This window comes from Crocodylus siamensis, chromosome 1, assembly GCF_052110815.1.
Source record: "Crocodylus siamensis isolate JL-2025a chromosome 1, ASM5211081v1, whole genome shotgun sequence".
Lineage (NCBI taxonomy): Eukaryota > Metazoa > Chordata > Crocodylia > Crocodylidae > Crocodylus > Crocodylus siamensis.
The window spans coordinates 43,888,650-43,909,747 of NC_143395.1; the positions used below are offsets into that span (position 1 = coordinate 43,888,650).

The 21,098-nt window shown below is 44.0% G+C and overlaps 1 protein-coding gene across 1 annotated transcript in view; it reads left to right on the forward strand.

Moving 5' to 3' along the window:
* Window positions 1-1,684: 1,684 nt before the first annotated feature.
* Window positions 1,685-21,098, forward strand: part of LRRC1 (leucine rich repeat containing 1) — a 116,272-nt gene continuing 96,858 nt past the window's right edge. The window contains exon 1 of the mRNA XM_090033868.1: window positions 1,685-2,006. Within this exon, the coding sequence (XP_089889994.1) occupies window positions 1,848-2,006 (159 nt within the window). The 5' untranslated portion in view covers window positions 1,685-1,847. The remainder of the gene's footprint in view (window positions 2,007-21,098) is intronic.

Sequence of the window (21,098 nt, forward strand, 5' to 3'; positions counted from 1 at the left end):
TCTAAGTGGCTGGGGACCGAATAGCCTGTGGCCTGCACCAACTGGGGCCACATGGACCCCCAGGCCACACACTCTGTACACACACCTCCCTCTGCCACACTACAGGATGCTTCCACCACCGCTGTACCTGTGCCCCCCCACCCCATGACTGGGCCACGTGCCCACACAGCCCTTAGCTCCCCTGGCTGTGCTGTGCACGCTGCACTGCCCTGCCTCCTGGGGTGGGGGGTAGGCAGTGAAAGCCAGAAGAGGGAGAGGGAATGGCAGCCAAGAGGGCCTTAGATGTGTCATTCCAGAATATGGACCACTGCCCACCATGCAAGCCCCCCTTAATAAGGCAGTGAGGCACATCAGTGATTGCTTGAAACAAGTAAAACACAAAACAGGGATGGGAGTGAAGGTCAAGGGTTTCAAACAAATGCCCCAAGGGGGGGAGGAGGGACACCAAGTAGACCACACCGGACAGCGCCCACTGGCCCCAAAACAAGTCCAAGGAGCCAGTGGACACTGCCCAGGGAGCTCTGTTGAGACATGATTGGGCCAGGGATGAAAACAGCTCCATAGTCCCTGGGGGTCCTTCCAACCAGAGCATCAGCGACACATAAGGGGTACACGCAGACCCCCTGAGATTGGCCGTGCACCCCTTGGAAGCGCCAGCCGCGAAACTGGAAGTGCCAGCAGAAATGCACTTTTGGTTTTACCGCTGGTGGCTCCATGCTTGACAATCAGCCGCTCGGGGACCTCCTCCCTCCCAGTTAGCGATCGCCCACAGTGATCTGGTGTTCCCCTGGACTGGGAGGCACCAGCTGCCCACAAACCAGAGCCTCCTTCCCCGTCAGGAGGAAGTTGACCAGAAGGTCCTGGGACTTGGTAGGGCGTGGATACGGAGCGCATAACGAAAAAGCTGTGGGGAATAGTGCAGGAGGTTGCAACAGAGGCAATAAAGGGGCTGCAACCTGGTGCACTCCAGCAGTTGCAGAAGGGGCAGGTTTGTAGCTTCGTAGATTGTGAGGCTAGAAGGGGCTTCAGAAGATCATCAGGGCCAGGTGTGGAAGGGCATCCACAAAACACGCCATATACGCACCCGTGGCAACATCTATGGCAGCTGCACCAGAGCCTGGGGCCTGCAGTGTAACCCCTCAGCCCCGGCTGCACAGCCAGGCCTTGGCACAGGGGCAGCACCCGCTGGGCCAGCACCCTGCAAAGGCGCAGGCTTAGAGCTGCTCTAGCAGTAAAGCTGAGTGTGTGGGAAGCTTGCTGGCAGGACTGGGGCCTGATTGTAATGATATCCCAGTATTTCCCTCCCCATAGATTTACATAGCCATACATTGAAATACCCCCCCGCTTATCCTCGTTTCGGTTGCCCAAAGGGCGCTCCTCCAAGTGGCGGGAGAGGACACCTCGTGTCCCAAACTTGAGAGTTTTCTCTCTCCCTCCGTCTGCGCCCAACCCGCCCCTTCAGCCGCACGGAGCTCGCGGGCTTCGCAGCCCCACGCCCAACGCCCCGCTGCTGGGCGGCTCCCGCGCGCTGCCGCCCAGTGCCGGCCCCGGGGGAAGCGGAGCGGAGCGGGGCCGGGCCGGGCCGGGGGAGGGCCGAGGCGGCTGATGTCAGCCCGGGGTGTGAGGAGGGAGGCAGAGCGCGGCGTTGTTCCGGGTCAGGCGCAGGCATGAAGGGAGGCGGGGAGCAGCCGGGCGCCGGGCAGCCCGCGTAGCGGCGGCCGGGCAGGGACCGCCTGCCCCCGGATGCTGGTGCCCGCGCCCGCGCGGCCTCTCCCGGGAAGAGGAGGAGCGGGCGGGAGGAAGCGGCGCCCGGCGGGCGGGCGCGCTGCCGCCGCCGGCCCGGGGCCATGTTCCACTGCATCCCGCTGTGGCGGTGCAACCGTCATGTGGAGGCCATCGACAAGCGGCACTGCTCGCTGGCCGCCGTGCCCGACGACATCTACCGCTACAGCCGCAGTCTGGAGGAGCTGCTGCTGGACGCCAACCAGCTCCGCGAGTTGCCCAAGGTGAGCCGGCCCGGCCCCGCTCCCCCCACCGGCAGGTGCCGGCCCCGGGGCCGCGTGCCCCTGCCCGGCTGCCCGCGACGTGCCGGACCCCTCCTCGGGGAGCCTGCGCGCCGGCGCCCCCCAAACGCCGCCGCTTGCCTGGCATGGTGCTTGGAGAGCCCTGGAGGTAGCGATGCCGGCGATGGTATAGACCGCTGGAGCGAGTTAGTTCTGGAGTTACACGTCCTTGGAGTGAGTTATAGAGGTTTGAAGCTGGAGATCCCTGGTGTAAGTTGGGATCTGTAATGCCAGGGTTCTCCAACTAGCTGGAAATCTCTGGCATTATAGATACTTGGTGTGGTTATAGAGCTCTGGAGTTGGAGATATCTCTAGTTATAGGTCCCTGGAGTGAGTTATAGAGCTCTGAAGCTGGAGATCCCTGGCATAGATCCTCTGGAGTTGGAGATCCCTGAAGTTGGGCTCTATAATGCCAAGGATCTCCTTCTCCAAAGGATCTCTGGAATTGGAGATCCCTGGCATTATAGACCCCTGGAGTGAGTTAGTTCTGGAGTTGGAGATCCCTGGAAGGAGTTGGAGAGCTCTGGGATTATAGATCCCTGGAGTGAGCTGGATATTCCTGGAGCTGGAGAGCTTTGGAGTGAGTTAGAGACCCTTGGAGCTCAAGATCTGAGGAGTTTTGTCCAGGTGTAAGTTGTCTGCTTTCTTTGGCTTCCTCTGGAAGCCTTTTGCTGTGCCAGTCAGCCCTCAGGATCGAGGCAACATGCTCGACCTCGACTGTCACCTTTCACAAAGATACATGCTGAGAACTCAGCAGCTGGGAGAGCAGCAGTGTGCGCGTTGTGGTCATCACCTGAAAAATACCCAAATCCTTTGAAACAAAAAAGAACCCCCCTGGAAAAAAGAAAAAAAGAAGCATGGAGTTGTCTTATGTGCGTGAAACAGGAGCAGTGTGTCACAATGAAAGGTCCTTAATGATTCATCATTCAGTTGAACCTACTGTACCCGCCTGTCTGATTAGTTAAGGGACACTGCCAAGATATTTTTTTTCCAAGAGAGATACAGAGACACAGAGAGTGTTTTCAAATGATCAAGGTAGAACCCCTGGTGGGAGGGAGAGGTCAGAGGTCTGCAGTTCCCTGATGTCACTGTTAATCACCCCATGTGTTCACACCTGCTAAGTCAAAGAAACACTCAAGCAAATTAAAAAAAGATCTGTCATGTTTTTATAGCTAAGTAAAGCCTTTTCTGGACTGAGGGGGGAAAATCCTTCTCTATCAATGAGATTTTCCTTTTTCCTTTCTGCATTGGGAGACTGAAATATAGCTGTCTCCGATGTTTTTTACATACCATAGATATAGTACAAGCTCTGCAAAGTCACCTGAGTTTGGCAGGTTTTCCGGAAGAATATTCACTGGAATCTTACGTGCAGTCTGCTGTTGACATACTGTAGTCCAAGTCTGATTCATAACAGGTCAAGGCTTACTACTAATCAAAAATCTTATGCCACTCTGAATGAGTTATTCTATCAGGTGCCAAACCTCCCTGTCTTACGCCTACAAATCAGTTATGAAACAAGTAGGTGTTGCCACTACCAAAAGTAGTAAAGGTGCATTATTCTTAAATACTTAAAGCTCTGATCCCACATAATTGAAAAGAACAGTTGTCCAGCTGGAACAGCTTTCTTTAAAATGTAGTGGGGTGGGGGCTTATTTACTTTTTCACTTGATAAACTGGTGATTTTACAAACATTCCATTGTATAAACTTTGTATACTTGCATAACGCTTGTGAAGTGTAGTCTTCAAAACATGACACTGAAAGTGAAGCAGCCTTAACTAAATATAGGGGGCAGGTGAACTTTTCTAAACTTGGAATTTTGAACCTATGTATGAGTCTCATGGGTTGTAGTTGAACAGATAAGCCAGAAAAGAATTTACAAGTGTCAGTGTCTTTCATTGAAACGGGGTGATTGTGTTCATTCTCTAAAACTTAAAATCACATGTTGTTTTTTGTTTTTTTTTACCAGCTTTCTTACAAGAGTGTTTGACTCTTTATTATGAACAATAATTATGGAATGCATTCTGAGACTGGAAAAGATGTTTAATAAAAAGGAATGGCTTCTTGAGCTAAGCAGCATCTTTTGAAATACCTGAAATAACAGGTTTTGAATCTTGGTGGAGCTGATTAGAATTTCATTCTTCTGAGGGAGACAGATCTGGTTTTGCACAGCTTTGTTTATAAGGGCTTCCTGGTGTGACCCTTGGCGTGGCTGGCTGCCTCTAGATTTTTTCTGAGGGAAATGAATCTGTTTTTGTACAATTTGTGCATGGATTGTTGCAGGTGTGACACTTTTGAAGATTCTCTCGTTCTTTGAGCCATATTTTTCATAAGAGGAAACTAAAGCTGACCAGAATGTCTTCCTCCTTGTTGTGCAGCGCATTGCACTCCTTCACTTACTGTTTTGTTGGTTTTTTTTTGTTCTCGGACACAGCCTTATAACAGGTATGAGTGTGCTTTATAAACTCCTTTGCAACTAGAGCTCTGTGTAAACATAAGAGTTGGCTGATTTAAATGACAGATGCAAACTTATCCATGCTGTTTCCACAGACGTTTTCTTTCATCAGCAGTACTCTTGATATCTGCTTGGTGACTTGTATAGTAGTTTTTTCCATCTGCCCAACTAGAATCTATTCCCTGTGAGAGTGCCTGCCTAGCGAAGGTATAGAAATTAGTCTCTTCTCAGGGTACAGGAAGCTCTACAGATATGAAGAGGTGTCTTGGGATTGCAGTAGAAATAAGCAAGAATCTAAGTTTAAAAATAAGTTCTTAGCAGATAAAAAAGTAAATTAAGAATTCTTGCAATTTGGCAGGAAACTGATGTGTGGGTTTTTATACATATTGCAAGATGGTTCAACACACAATTTGATTATGAAAACATGTCTGTAGTGACATTTATCCTGATGCTTCATGTCTTGTCAATACCATATGAAGATACTTCATTAGAGTTTTTAGAAGGGCACTGTACTATGACCATTCTTCCTCTATTCCGTAATGTCATTTAATTAATCTATGAAAAATGTGTGTGTGTGTTTTTTGGATATTCTAGCAAAAATGAAAAAAGGAAACAGATGTACTATGGCAGTCTCCTAATCTATTGAAACTGGAGTTGGAACGTCCTTCTCTAAAATTTCCATTACATCAAAAGCTTTTAAAATGTTGCCATTGTAGTAAAACTGGCCTTATTAAGAATAGTAATGTGCAACTTTGCCAGTCCCAGGTTGATGTGCTTTTAATATTAAGAGGATAATGTTGCTGCATTCTGTAAAGTGAAGGTACAGAACTGGGAAGGGGTATAATAAGGATCAAATCACAGTGTTGTGAAACAAAAGATGCCGTTGATATCTTTGGGAGAGCTGTTTTTATGAACTGGTAAAACAGTAGTTCTGAACAGTCCCATTTTTGTATTAAGGGCACAATATAACATAACATCTCACACTGTGCCCCTATTTAAAAAAAGCATGAAAAACAAAGAGCACTTGCACAAGCTTTTAGAGACATTCTTAGACTAAATTTGGAAATTCCCTTACTTGGTTCTTGGTACATTACCACTATTATGGAAAAACCAGGGAAAATGAGAACCTTGCATTATGCCATGAAGTTCTTAATAGCCTGTTCTTCAGCAAATGAATTGATTGTAGGCCACAGAGTGTACTGTTGCTGTAAGTTATTCCACAACATTATAAAGCATTTGTGTCTTGGTTAGGGATTTGGCACTTGGGGTCAGTTAAAGGGATTATTTAGACTGTTCTTGAGGAAAGAAGAATATTACATACTTTATAGAAATATTTTGATTGTTCTGCATATAGTTAGTCTTTGAGTAGAGTTAAGTTAAGAAGTTGTGCTTCTGAAGAAGGATTGTACAGTACATTACTTGCTCATTGTAAGGGGGCAAAGTCTATCCCTTTTTTCTTGGTTTTTGACTGATGTATATGATTGATGTTCATTTGCTTTGTGGGAAGGACTACAGAAACAATTGAAGCTAGAGAGAAGACCCTTGTGGCAGAGTAATACAGGATTAGAGTCAAGCTCACATGGATTTCTATTCCTAACATTGTCACTGCTTTGGGTACTTCACCTCTCCGCATATCTGTGTCCCCTTTCACCTGCTGTCTCTGTGAAGTTGTTGGTTGTACATTCCTTATTATTGTGTTTACTTAGTGGTGCTCTGTTCTTGGTTTGGCCTCTGAAGTGCTGTTGTCATACTATGAAAACAAAGGCGTAGGGTGGTGGGGGGTCAGCCTTCTGGCAGGTATGTCAAATCTAGGCTCTGTGCTCTCCTGGAGTGCCCTTCCAATCCCCTTCTGTTGTTCCATCTGCCACGGCTTTCTGCTTCCTGCCTGATCTATGGTATGCCACATGCAGAGGCTGCCCATGCCACTTGTGGCACGTGGGGCTTGGTCAAAAGTGCCTCACAACAGCTCACAGGCCTCATTCAGCTGCCACTCCCTTCATTGCTCTATCTGCAACAGTAGCAGCTAGGGCAGGAGTCAGCAGCCCCCGGCATGTGTGCCAAGCATGGCACGCAAGGCCATTTTGCTCAGCACAGCACTGCCAGCCCGGGCTCTAAGCAGCTGCTGCCAACCACAGAGCCCAGGCTGCTCCCACCAGGTGGCTGGGAGGCTGCAAGCCCTGCTGCAAGCAGACCCCAGGCTCTGACATGTTGGCACTCCGGCACCTTCCAAGGTAGAAATTGTGGTTTTTTCAGCACTCCAGCCAAAAAACGTTGCCTACCCCTGAGCTAGGGGCTTCAGGCTCCCCCTGCCTCTAGCTTCTGCTTCCTGCCTGGCCCCATGGGTCAGGGCAGAGCAGGCTGACACAGCCAGCTGTGTTGGGTAAGCACATGAGGTGGATTGTTGGTGCGGCAGAACAGCCTGAGCCCAGGGAATTGAAAGAGGGGCTGAGGCACTTGCTTCCACCCCCACATGCATGGTGCAGCAGGGTGGGGGGAAACATGTGCCCACTGTCATAGCAAGTGGGCAGCACCCGTGTAGCAGGGGAGTGCCTGGGAGGCCTGTGATGCACACTGATGCAGTCCCTGCTGGTGTAGCTCACGGGGTGTGACCTCCGTCCACTAAGTTGGACATCCCTGGTTCAGATAATGGACCTCACTGAGAATTGGCCTTTTTTGGGAAGGGTTGTCTTCTGTTCTTCCCCCAGTCCTAAATCTGAATCTGCAAGCAGAGTAGAGAGAAACACAGGATGAAGCTATTGTGATGGGAACCAAATATGTACTGCGGGATGTACTTAGGGCTCTGTTTCTTAGCATGAGCAGGCATAAAACAAAATGGCCAATTTTCTCTTGTCAACATAAATCTTGAGTTCACTGGTGAGCTGTTTTCTACTTGCCAAAATACAAATAACATCAATTTATTTACTTTCCAGTACGTGCTCAATATTGAAATTTCAATCAAACCAGTGTGAAAGCATATAATGAAATCCTTTAATCTCTCCCCTGCCCCTGTCCCCTCCTCCCCCCAACAATACTGTGTAGAAACTGAGCTGGTTGGACAGAAGAACACATCTTTGATAATTTATTAAAATCCTCAATTCAGCTGTCATGTTTTCATTTTACTTCCAGCATTTTAGTGCAGGCATCTCTGCAGCCATTTGTGCTGGAAACCTGGGTCCTCTCTTTTGTCTGTTTAAAATTGGAGGAATTAATAGAAGATTATTTGAACATACCTCTCTCCCTTCCCCCCAATTTTTGGGCCAGCCTCTTATATTTTGTATTTAAGATCTGCAAGGTTTGGTAATTTCCCTGAATGGCTTTTCAGTTTTGTCTTTGCTGTGTTTTCTGATCTTTTAAGACAATTTTCTTCAGAGACTGATCCAGCTGTCACTTACACAAAAGTGTACACTACTGTGTACAATTATGCTTACACATCCTATGGTTTATCTTAAACTTGTTTGCAATAGACCTAAGCTAAACTGAAATAACCACTCTTTAAATGAAATAAGTGAGTATATAGGAGGATCTATCTGTTTACATTCACAGCTCTTACCTGTTGCTGTTCTCTATGTGGGAAAGCCCACTGCAGGGTGTGCCCGTGTAATTTGTCAAGATCTTCTGAGGCTTCTTTTGGTTGTTGGTATGTGTCAGCTCCTTTCAATGGAGTGCTTGTATCTATCAGGCATTTGCACAGCGCTGTCTTCAAGCATTCCTGTCTCTTCCTTTCTCTCCCACTTTCCTTAAGAAAATCCAAGATGCCTATATGAAATAAGACACATAATTTTAAGTTTTGGTTTCAACCCTAGTCTTTTTCTTTGCAGAACCTAGGACACGTCTCCTGTGTCACAGTCCAATTGCAGGGAACCACATCATATAATACCTTCATTAAACTTATGTGCATGTGTTACAATACTCATAAATTATAGTGCTATATAATTTGCAAAGCGTACCTTGTCTGCAGACCTAAAACTTGTTACATCTTAGTGTATTGTATATGTCTGATCATTGAAACTGAGAAGGGAAGATGCTAGGAAGAACACACAGTTCAGTGTGCTACAAATCAGCTTGTATAAGAGTACTTGTGACTCGCATTGTAATGACAGCATGTACTCTAATAATTTATTTGATTGCACCATTATTAATGGTGCTTAATGTATATTGCTGTAAATATTTCTGTATAACTAACACCTGAGAATATTCACATGAAATACAGTTGAAATTTGTACTTCAGGTTTAGGCTTTCTGTAGTGGTAGTTCTGTACACATTAGTGATGTGAAAATTGAAGAACAGTACATACATTCAGAGAATACAGTCTAAGTAAAAATATTTTTTGTGTAACTGAACTAAAATTCTATATAGACTTTGTTTAAGAAGTCTTCCTTTAATGTTAAAGCTGTAACATGTGAGCAGCTCTTTCACATGTGTTCCTAAGAGATGGAGAGAATGATGCATATAACTTTTAAAATCTGCAGTAAACACTTGAACTAGCAGTTTCCAAAATACATGATAACTTACAAAGAGAAATGATCCTGAATCACTATGTTAACTGTACTAGCCTAAATATACAAGAACACTGTGTGCTGAATGCTTCAAACAGTACTGGCTTCTTAGTATACATCATTTGTTAGTTTAAAATTCTCTGTTTCTCTGACCCTAGCAGTATTAAACAAAGAACACTATGTTGACTTAAAAACAGAACCCCAAATCTACTTGTAAAGGAAAAAAAGAAACTCATAACAAACATAAGTAACTTTTGCAGAAAACTGTAAATGCCTTGTTGGTAGCTCTGTGCATATGGTTGAATGAAAGTGCATATAGTTCTCTGGATTTCTTGTAGAGGTCCTGTTTGATTTTTATTTTGTCTCCTCCTCTCTTTTATCTTAGGGATATCTTATCTACAATTCTGGTTAGTGGTATTATAGTGACTTTTATTTCAAATGGAAGAAGGAAGGCAGGGGTATGTCTCAAGACACTATTCATTTTGTTTTACTCTCAAACATAGATTGCCTTAGCTCAGGGGTGTTAACCTATAACCTATGAGTCATATTTGTCCAGTGGAGCCTCTTTATCCAGCCCACTGGGCTACTGATGGGCACTAGAAAGTGGGGGTGCATGGCCTGCTGGGTGTGGCCATTGGCGATTAGTTTGGCCTACCACTGCTGCCCCTCAGCTCGCTCCCCCAGACCCACTGCTGACATCACTGCAGTGGCTACTACAGCAGTCCTCGTGCCTCAGGCTGGATCCAGTCCCCAGGAAACATCATGGTCTAGATCTTGCCTGGGGCCTGAGATGAGTTTGATGCTTGTGCTGTAGCTGTATACAAGTTCATCAGTGAGAAGAGAGGCTGTCTTGCTTTTGGGACTAATGCAGTTAAGCAGCAGCATTGACAACATGCAATAATAATATGTGATTACTGGTCTCCCTTGCGCCGGCAAAGGTGTACATAGAGAATTTTTTCCCCTATGTGATCAAATGACAGTAGCATCAGATGTTCTTTAATCTTTATTGTTGTTCCTTAGTTCACTTGAAGGAAAACATAAGCCCTTCCCTACCGGGAAACAAAATAAAGCAACTTTTTTTTGGGTATTGTGCTTCTTGGGGACTCCGCAGTGTGTGAACTTTAGAAAGTATGCTTTGTAAGAGTGAGCTGTGACAGCACAGGTCTGGACTCAAGCTCAACCTGTTACAGATAGTAGGTCAGAGGATGACAAGCTTTTGAACAATAACCTGCCAAAAACTAAAGTCATGGTTCAGTGCCAGTCTCAGTGAGGCTTCAGTTAGCCCATTCACTCTCTTCTTGTTGACCTCCATTCCTTCCTTCTGCCTCCGAGTACAGAGCATCTTTTGGAGGGAAGAGAACAGAAATGCAGCTTTTGCTCAAGTTTTTTGTCAGACTAGTCATTTAAGGTGTATGCCAACAGAAACGGCATTACAGTTTGTAGGTCTGTCACTGCTTTTCCTTGCAGTGAAATTTAGCTCTTCTTTTCAGTGTGAGTTATACAGATTGTACAAACTAATTTGATCTTTGATCTTAATAGCTGGAATAACTGCTGTTCAATACAAATAGTGTCTCTTTGAAGCTCCATTATCTTTTTAGAGTAAAGGGATAGATTAGTTTAAAATAAATGTGCATAGCTGGAGGGCTCATAGTGTAATCCAGTCTTCACAAGGGGGTCTACAGAACTGACTGAAAAGCCTTCTAGGATCAGAATGAATTGATTTCTTTTTTAAATCACCTGATTTTAATCACAACTTATCTGAAGTTTTTAAAAAAAGTCCTTTAATTCAAAATGGGCATTTGAACTGACTGCTAGAGTACAAGTGACTTGACTTGGACTATGAGGCTTGCAGTGTCCAGTCTTAAAACAAAACATCAGTTATTTTTGTCTCCCATTCTGACTACGAACATTTTGTAGATTAGTTTGTCATCCATACCCGCAGTAAAACTTTCACATATGATCTTTTCAACAATGTGTTAAAATTATGTTGCACTTCACTGTTTGGTAAAGGATATAATCCTTTCGCATGCTGTCCCCCTTAACAAGCTGATGTGGCTTTCTTGGGTACAACTGCAAAAAATCTAGACTATTCCAGATAAATTGCACTGTTCAAGTACAAAATCCTTATACAATGTTATACAGAATATTTATACTGCTGTCTGTAGTGACAAGTAAGCATCAAAATTGCATGACAGATTCTGTTTAAAAGGGATCTGTCACCTCGAAGTCTGTGAGATATCTTGAAACAACTGCTTTCCTTTTTGGCTTTCTGGTTAGACTGTTTACCAAACCTAGACTTGGACTTCTGCTTATGTTTGTCCAGAGGAATATTTGTGGCTGCTATCAAGTTGCTCCTCTAGTTCTAGGGCAGCATAAAAAAAAGGAATATCAATCAGGCTCAGTTTAGAATAGCTTTTTTCAGTGTCCTTCTGATTATAGCAGAAATAGAAACTGTAGATATTATTACTCATAATCAGAGTGTTTTTCATTTTAGTGACTCACATTCTATGGCAAAGATAGTCCTCTATATGTGGATTTAGGAGACTAACTCTCTCAATTTAAAAGAAGAAATCTACCCCAGACTTCTCCTTTTGCTTATTATTCATCAAGCTTTTTATTTTTGGTCTTTCTTTTCTGAGCCTCTAAATGATCTGCTTTTTTTTTTTTTTTTAAAGACCAAAGTTGGGTTCATAGTTTCATGATTTTTTTTTTTCAGCTGCCTGGAACTAGTAGTGATGTTGCTTGAAGGTTGATGTTGTTTGTGACAGTAACACGTTTGTTCTGAGTAGAGTGCAAATGATACTATACGCTCTTTTGTATGTGGTTCAATCCTGGAAAAAGACACTTGAAATATTCTAGCTTCAAGAATATCCCACTAGCTTTTAGTTTCTCTCTCTGTTTTATCTTACTTTCATCTGTTTGTTTTCATTGAGTAGGCAGGTATTAAAATATTCAGGCAGCGTTCTAGCATATTAATGCTCTTTATTGCAGAAATAGAGCAATCAAAGACATGTGTTTGGCCACTTGCCCAGCAGAGAAGTTTTAGTTTTATCAATCCTTAATAGTGACTTTCTTTTTTGTTAACTTGTTTCCAGATGAAAGGAGACCAGTTGTGTTGTTTGTCCTAAATGACTTCATTGAGGATTGAAGTCTTTTATTAAGAAATATTTTTTTGCCTGCCATTTGCAGGGATACAAGTATGGAATCGTTTTTAACTGGTGGGCTGGATAGAGCCAGTTCCAAATGGACATTCCTTTGACTAGAACTGAACAGCATTAATGTTGGGGTTTGAGGGCCACATACTATGGTTTCACAGGCTGCATTTGGTCTGCAGGCTAGAGGTTGAGCACCCCTGGTTTAGCTTAACGATGCTCAAAAGTTTTTGCTTTGTGCACTGGTCAGGGGCTGGTCTGTGGCTCAGTTCAGGACCCGTACTCCCCCTATCTGACCTGGTACTCTGGGAACTGGCTCATACTTCCTGGGGTGGCCGCTACTCACTCCCCTGCCATCAACTTTTCAGACCCGTGGGGAGTTCCAGGGGCCAGATGACACAGCTCCGGGGGCTGGATCCGGCCTGTGGCCCTGGGGGTTGAGCAGCCCTGATCTCACTCCATCCTCTTTGTGATTGTCTTTCAGATATTTGGAGGCTGTTATCACATCTTCCCTTCAGTTTTCTCTTCTCCAGACTGACTAAGCCTAGTTCTTTCAGCCTTTTCTCATGAGTTATGTTTCCCAGGCTTCTACTCATTTTGGGTGTGTCCACATACGCAAGCACGTGCGCTTGCAGCAGGTCAAATAGAAGCGGTGCAAATTTGAGTCAGGGCTTTTCACCAAATACGGTGCTGAGATACAGCTATCCCCAGAGTGGATGCAGCTCAGGTAGAAAAAGCTTCTGTTGTTGAGAGAATCAAATATACTTCTGGCTGCAGAAAAATTCTCTCTGCTAGGAGAGTGGTGTTTACACCAGAGGGGCTTCCTGCGATGTTTTGTATGAACAGCCATACAGCATAAACGGGGCCTTAACATTGAACCTGGTCCATGAAATTCCCTGTAGTTTAAGATTGAACTGACATGCTGTCCTCAAGTGAGTGTAACCGATTTAGGTACATTTTTTTAAAACTAAGGAATATTAGTTTTTTGACAACTGAAACAAAGTAAGGGCTGCTTACTGACTGCTTCAGAGTTTCTGTGAGCGTTGACAGGATAGATTTGCTAAACTGAAATAGGTATCACTTAATTGAGTAGGAATCACTAAAAGTGGACATCTGTAGGAGTGATTTCTTTTTCTGTTAAAACCACCCTCAATGTGAGGGTGGAAATATCATTTCATGGAGCTACAGTATTTTAAAATTGGTATGCAAAAGAGAGATTTAACTGTAAAATTTGGCTTGTTTTGGGAACAGTAACCTGGTGTTATGTCCGTTGTTTGTTCCAGCTTCTTTGTTCCTACTTGCCCACATACATTTTTATACAGTGTTTGCACTGTGTGTTATGAACAGAGGCTGTGTATGTCTTTAATAAACTGCATTTTTATGAGAGTGAGAACAGGGAATCTCAAACTTACCTGCTGTGGACTATGTATTAATGCCTTTGCGAGGGCCACTTTTCCCTTTCCTTCTCAGTTGTGTGCATGCCATGACTTCTAATTTGCCTTTGTGTAAATCTCCGTGGCAACTACAGCTGTTGCTTATGTGTAAGATTGATAGAAGAGAATCCATATTTATACCCATCTTATTGCATTTCAGCAGCTAGAAACTTGGAAAACCTGAATCATGTAACAAAATAGCTCTTTTGAGCCACATCTGAATATATTTTCTGTGTGCTAATGTCAACAACAGGTTAGCAAACTGTGCTGGGGTACACACACTTATTCGTAGCTCTGCTTTTATAAGCCCTTGGTACCAAATTTATCATGTTAAAAATCTAGAAAAAAGTGTATGACTGGAGAATGCATTTGTTGGATATTAGATGAAATGGGAGCTGGTAGTGGAATCCTGTATTCAGATGGATTGATATTTCTCATCGTAAAGAATTCTTGTTACCTCTTTTCCCTGAGACAGCTCTCCATCGTTTATAGCAGGCCTTTGATATTTGGTTGGTGGAAGGCCATATGGCTCAGGGGGTGCCTTTCTCCTGCCCTACAGAATTTTTGTTATTTTGCCTGCTAAAATACCATTTCCCTTTGTATGGGAGTTGTCAGGAAAAACTGAAGGATGAATTGCACATAATAGAATCTGATTTTATTTGTTTTTTTTTCCTTTAAAAAATCCTAGGAAATTGTAAGTAGAATTCAACACTGTAAGAATGACATTGAAGCTGCAAAAAATCAAGCGAATGAAGATTTAAAACTGCCTCTGCAGTATTAAATTTGGTCCACTGTGTAGCTGCATTGTGATACATCCAAACTACATAAATCTTTTCCATCATTGCAGTGGAAGGATGCGTAAAGGGACAGAACTGAGGCTGTACAGCCAATCGTAAATCTAGCACTTCCTAACCTTTTAGTGCTCATCTTTGTAATCTAAATGGGTTTAACAGATTTTTTTTTTTGTCCATATCATTTAATGCACTGACAGATGTTGTAGTGCAGACATTCATAATGGAGTTTGTAGGGAGAGATGAAGGGCAAACCCTAGTGATTGTGCTTCTTTGCAGTGAACTGTCCAGATGGTAAGTGTCTTGTTTTATGATGATAGACTTAACACTGCAATCATCAATGGATTTCAGAACTCATGTACCTTACTGCATGGCAGGCTGGTGTCTGTGTACTCATCTATGTATGCTGTTAATTGTATGCCTCTGAGGGAAAAACATCATGCTGTCACTGCCTCATAAATTGATGTCTTTCTTTATGTCCATCAGCACTGCATAAATAGTTGGGGATTCCAGACTGAATTGCTGTCACAAAAAAGGCCTAAGCCAGCAATATTCAGACTATGGCTTCTGATCAACAAATGACTCTTGAATGTGTCTGCAGCTATTTTAGAAAATATTGTCAAAGTTGCATGTGTATGAACTGCATACTTTGCATGCTTAGCGTGCATGTCTTTCTTTTTATCGTGAATCATACAACTATGCTAATGAAGCATATTCAACTACACAGTGTAGTCCTTTCTTTTAGACTCTGCCACAATTCAGCTAGTAGACTAGATGCTGCAATTCTTGTTGGTTAATTAATACTGATTACTCAGGACTAAGTGTCCTGTGCACTGAATCCCTCAGGGATGGCTCAGGGCAGTTGTTCAGAATCATGGGACTTATACAGTCTGCCAGTCTTACACAGTCACAACTTTTTGTTGGAAATACTCCCCCGATTAACATTCTTGCATGAACCCTCTGTTCATGTACTCTGTTTAGTAGGCTCTAAGAAGGAAAAAAAAATTTTACCTAGGAATCTGGAGTCTCTGGGGCTGGGGGCCTGATCTGTTATACTGGCACTGGAGCTACATGATAGGTCTGGGACCATGTGCTGGCTTGAACTCTGTGTACAGGGTTCAACCATGGGCCAACCCTGCATGTCATCCCAATCTGGTGCCCAGTTGGGGAAGGGAGCTTCACACTGGTTTAAAAATTTTCCAGTGGAATGGGTGGGAGGGAGAAGGGGGAAAGCAGTGGCAATGTTATTTACCATAGGTCCCAGAACTGTGGCAGTTTTGCCCTGCATCCCATCCTCCCCAATTTCTCTACCTGGGGGGTGCTCTCTTCTTTGCATATAATATACATCCCAATTTTCCTCAGCTGATTTTGGCAGGAAAAGGTGCAAGTTATATGTGAGAAAATATGGTAAATGGAAAGCCTGGATAGGTAAAACACTGACACAGGGGATAAGAGGATATGATCTGCAGTGGGACTCTTCACGGTCTACTGAAACTGAAATCTTAAGTGAAGGCCTTCTAGAATGACCATGTGCTTTTACATACATAAAGCTGCGAGGTAAGAATTTATGTGGATACTTAACCCTCAGGGGTCTGCTTGACTGGATAAGTTGAGGCTTTGGATTAGCTCTCCACTTGTCTGAAGTGTCTAAATTTTCCTGTAAGTTTTATGGACGAGCATATTATTCTTTTTGGGTTCTTTCTGCAAACTCTCTTGTATATGCTTGATTTCATGTTTTCAGGATTAGGGCCTGTGCACATTAAGTTCTAAGTTGTGGTCTAGTAAAGTCTTTAAAAAAGAAAAAAATCACTATGTGGAACTTGGAGCTCTTGGCTCTATCACTACATTGTCTTTTATTGCTGCATAGTTGTATTTAGAGAGTATGTTCTGGATATTTCATGGCTGTCCAGGGATTGACTAGACTTGAGTTCTATATATATGATGAAACCATATTGGTAGCCTGAAGAGCTCAAAAATCAGGACACAAATGTAGAAGTCAGCCTTTCATTGCATTTTAGTTAGCTCCTGGTCTTTTAAGTCAGGGGTGCCAAACTCATCCTGGGCTCTGGATTTGGATGGGGTCTTGTTCCTGGTTGGATTCAGACCTCGTGGTGGCAGAACAAGCAGGGTTATGCCAGCAAAGCCTCATCTCTCTATACCTTGAGCACTCGCACCCCACCCCCCCAGCTACTGGCCATGCCCACTGTGGCCCAAGTAGTCCCTGATTTTGTGGCAGGCTCCTCCCATAAAATCCATGGGCTAAAAGGAACAATTTATATTTGGTCCACATTTTCAAGCTCTTCACTGCAACCATTAGGATATGACTAGAAAGGGTTGGGGGGGTTTTGTTAAAAGAATCATATGAAATTAGGGCTGGAAGAGACTTCACAAGGTCATATAATCTAGTTCCCTGCTCAAGGCAGGATTGTCCCTGACTAAAGAAGCCAAGCCAAGTGTCTGTCCAAGCTGATCTTGAAAATTTCCAAGGATGGAGATTTCACAGCTTCTCTAGGGATCCTGTTCCAGTGCTTAACTACCCTCAGTCAGAGAGTTCCTCCTAATCTCCAACCTACATTTTCCTGGTTGCAGCTTAAGGCTGTTGCTCTTAATCCTGTCTCCTGCAGCCACAAAGAAAAGTCCATTTCTATCCTCTCTGTAATCACTCTTCAGGTATTTGAAGACTTCCTCACCAGTCTTCTGTTCTCCAGACCAAATAAACTAGTTCTTTCAGCTTTTCCTCATAAGCCTCGTTTCCCAGGCTCCTAACCATTTTTGTCCCTCTGTGCTAGGATCTCTCCAAACTATCCACATCCTTCTTGAAGCATGGGGCCCAAAATAGACACTCAGAGTCATAGGGCTGAAAAGGTCATCTAGTCCAGCTCCTTGCCTGAGGCAGGTTCATCCCTAGCCAAACCATCTCATACAAACCATAATCAAATCTCTGAATAAGACTACCCTCAACCCTAACACAACATAGACCAAACACCCTAACCTGCTACAGGTAAAATGGGTGAACCATGGCAGGCAATGTCCTCAGCCTATAAAATATTGTCAATAAATGCTCAAGAGGTCCCAGGTAGAAGGGCAGTCCCTAATAGTCTGACCATGGGGCAAAATTTCTTCTTGACCCCAAATATGGTGCTTGGTGTGACCCTGAGTGGAGAGGCAAGACTCCTAGCAGGAGAATCAGCATACCCCAGTTGAAGTCCCTAGCCTTAGCTGTAGCCAACACCCAGTGCTTCTGGGGAGACTTAAAAACAGCCTGGCATTTTATAGCAGAAAAAAGCTGGGGATGCATGGAACAACAAAAGCCAGAAGCATGGGAAATACCCATGCTAGGCATAGCTACATCCCAAGCCAGCAGCTGTCCAACCTCTTTTTTGAACACCTCCAGTGATGGACAACCCAGAATTCCCTAGGCAGTCTGTTCCCCTGCCTAGTCTCTCAGTGAAGAAGTTTTTCTGGATATCTAATCTAAATTTGCTTTGCTGCAACTTCGTCATTGGTCTGCATCTTCTCTGCAGCATGAGAAAAAAGGTGCTTTCCCTCTTCCTTATGGCAGCCCTTCAGGTATTGAAGACTGCTATCATGTCCCCTCTTATTCATCTCTTTAGCAAGCTGAACCTGCTTAGCCTGTCCTCACATGACGTGCCTTCCAAGCCCTTGATCATCTTTATTGCCCACCTCTGGACCCTCTCTATCTTCTCCCTGTCCTTTTTAAAATGTGGATCCAAGAACTACATACAGTACTCCAGACAAGGCCTAAGCAGTGCCGAGTAGAGGCACTATCACCTCCTTAATACTTCTATAGATGCAGCCCAAAACTGCATTTACCTTTTGTGTGGCTGCAGCACACTGAAGACTCATTGAGTTTGTTGTCTACCAGTACTCCCAAATGCTTTTCTATAAAACTGCCATCCAGCGAGGTGTCGTCCATTTTATATTCATGTTTTTGATTATTCTGCCCAGGGTGTAGCACCTTGCATTAGTCTGCATCAAACTTCATCCTGTTAGCTTTAGCCCAACTTTCCAATCCGTAGAGATCCTTCTGAATTGTGCTTGCATTACAGTTCTTCCCAGTTGTGTGTCATCCACAAGCTTGCTCAAGAAACTTTCTAAGCCAGCATTGAAATAGTTACTAAACATGTTGAGCAGCCTCAGGCAACCCCATGGGACTCCACTCAAACCCTCCTGCCATTATGACATGGACCTGTTAATAATTACCCTTTGCTTATGGCTATTGAGCCTGTAATCTATCTACCTTTTAGTAGTTTTATCCAGCCCACATTTCTCCAGTTTGTTTATGAGAAGGTTGTACAAAAACACAGCCTTGTCAAAAGCCTTGCTGGTGTCCAGATCTAGTGATATACTATATCCTCAGCATTTTCTTCATCCACCCAAGTAGTTACTTTGTCAAAAAAGGAGATCAGGTTTGTTTGATACAATTTGTTCCTAGTATTCCATGCTGGCTGCTTGTGATCAGCCTTTCCTCCTTCAGATACTTGCCAATGGCCTTCCTTAATTTGCTCCAGTAACCACTCTGTAGTTCCCTGGGACTTCCTTCTTGCTGATTTAAAAAAAAAAGGGTACTACATTAGCCCCTTTTCAGTCCTCTGGTACCTGGCCCATCTCCCATGACTTCCTGAAGCTCTTTGCCAAGGGCTCCGAGATATCCTCTGCCAGTTCCTTCAGGACCCGGTGATGAAACTCATTCAGGCCTACTGACTTTAATTTATTCAAACCCAACAAAAGCTCTCCAACTGTCTCTTGGTATCTCCTCCCTCATTTTGCCCCCCTTCTTATCCACGTAATTCTTATTAGGTGTCTGGCAGCTTAATTTTTTTGTGATGACTAAGACAAAGTAGTTGTTAAGTAGTTCTGCCTTCTTTGCATCTTTGGTTAGTTCTCCCTGGCTTGGTAACATAGGATCCACAGCTTCATTGGTCCTCCTTTTCTGGCCAACATACTTATAGACTCTCTTGTTGTCCTTAGCCTTCTTTTGCCAGGCACAGCCTATTTATTTATCTTTACCTTCCTGATCATGTCCCTGCAGGTCCTTTTGGTTTCCTGGTACACATCCTTGGTGACTTACCCGTTTTTCCATTGCTTGTAAGCTTTCCTTCTGTGTTTGATGCATTTTAGAAGTTCCTTGTGCAGTTACATTGTTCTCTTGTCTTGCCATTCTTCTTGTGCTTCCATTGTGTTAGGACAGTGTCTTATTGGGCTTCCAGTACTGTGCCCCTTAGAGTATAGGTGCCCAGCTCCCCCTGGGCACCTATATCCATCAGTCTGTCATCCCATGACATCATGGTCATTGGCTCCTTCAGTCAGATGAAATCCACTTTTTTTTAAATCTAATGCCCTAATTTTGCTGACCTCATGCTTCTTCCCTCTCAGGATCTGGAATATTAGCATATTGTGATCACTTCCTTCCAAAATTGCCCCGTCACCTACACATCCTCCATCAGTTCTTACCTGTTGTCAGGACTGTCCAACATAGATGATTCCCTAGTTTTTATTTCTGGAAGAGAAAGTTGTCCTCTGCACAAGTTAGGAACTAGCTTGAAATTTTATGTTTGGCTGCATTGTTTTTACAGAAGGTGTCTAGAAAATGGAAGTCTCCCATCAGTACTATCCCATAGCTTTTGAATAGATTTGTCACCTGCTAGACTAGTGCCTGATCCACCTCCTTCTCCTGATTAGGTGGCCTATAATAAATCATGACCATTATCAGTGCTGTGTCTTTTACCTTTCATCTTCACCCAGATGCATTCTGCTTTGCTGTCATCTTCCTGTGAAGCAGGAATAAATGTTTGTGTTTTTGATATACAAGGCAACACCACCAGCTTTTCTCCCAACTATCATTCTGAAACAGTGTGTAATCTTCAGTGTTCATATTTCAGTTATAAAAGAGCTGTCCCACCAGGTTTCAGTGATGCCAGTCAGATCATAGTTCTTTTTAGAGGGTACAGCTTCCAACTCATCTTGTTTATGCCCCATACTTCTCACATTTGTGTACATGCACAGGATGCATTTTGCATTTTGACCTCCTCACTTCCTTTTTCTTACACTTATTGCAGTCCTGTAGCTCTCTGGCCCTTTCCCAGAGTTGAGTTCCTTCTTTCAGTCCTTTCCCCATATGCTTTCTGGAGGGTCTGGATCCCCTGTGAAACCTAAATTAAAACCTCCTTACTAGATTGGCCAGATGATACCAAAATATGCTTTCCCTCATCCTCATTAGATGGATCCCACCTCTTAATAGTAGCCCTCCTCCTAAGAACATCCACCCATTGTCAAAGAAGCCAAAGCCTTCATGTTGACACCACTGCCTTAGCCATGTGTTTACTTCCAAGGTAGAGGTCCAGGCAGAGACATTTTGCCTTTCATGGGAAGGATTGATGAGAACACCACTTGTGCTCCAAGCAGCTTAATCCTCCCTTTATGAGCTGGGAGCCTCATAGTCACCTGTGATCTGGTCAGTGTCCCTCCTTTGCTCTCTGGCTTGCACACATCCTGTAAGAATAAAAGAAGTAGGGGTGGGGAAGACACCACAAGAATTTGCATGCCAAACACTTGCATCAGATGCAAGTGGGTACTTACCCACACTCCTACCCACACACACACACAGACACATAAGCACAGTGTCCTGTTCCCTCCTGGGTGAACGCCCTGGGCAAACTTTCTCTGTTTTCTTTCCTTTGGTCCTATG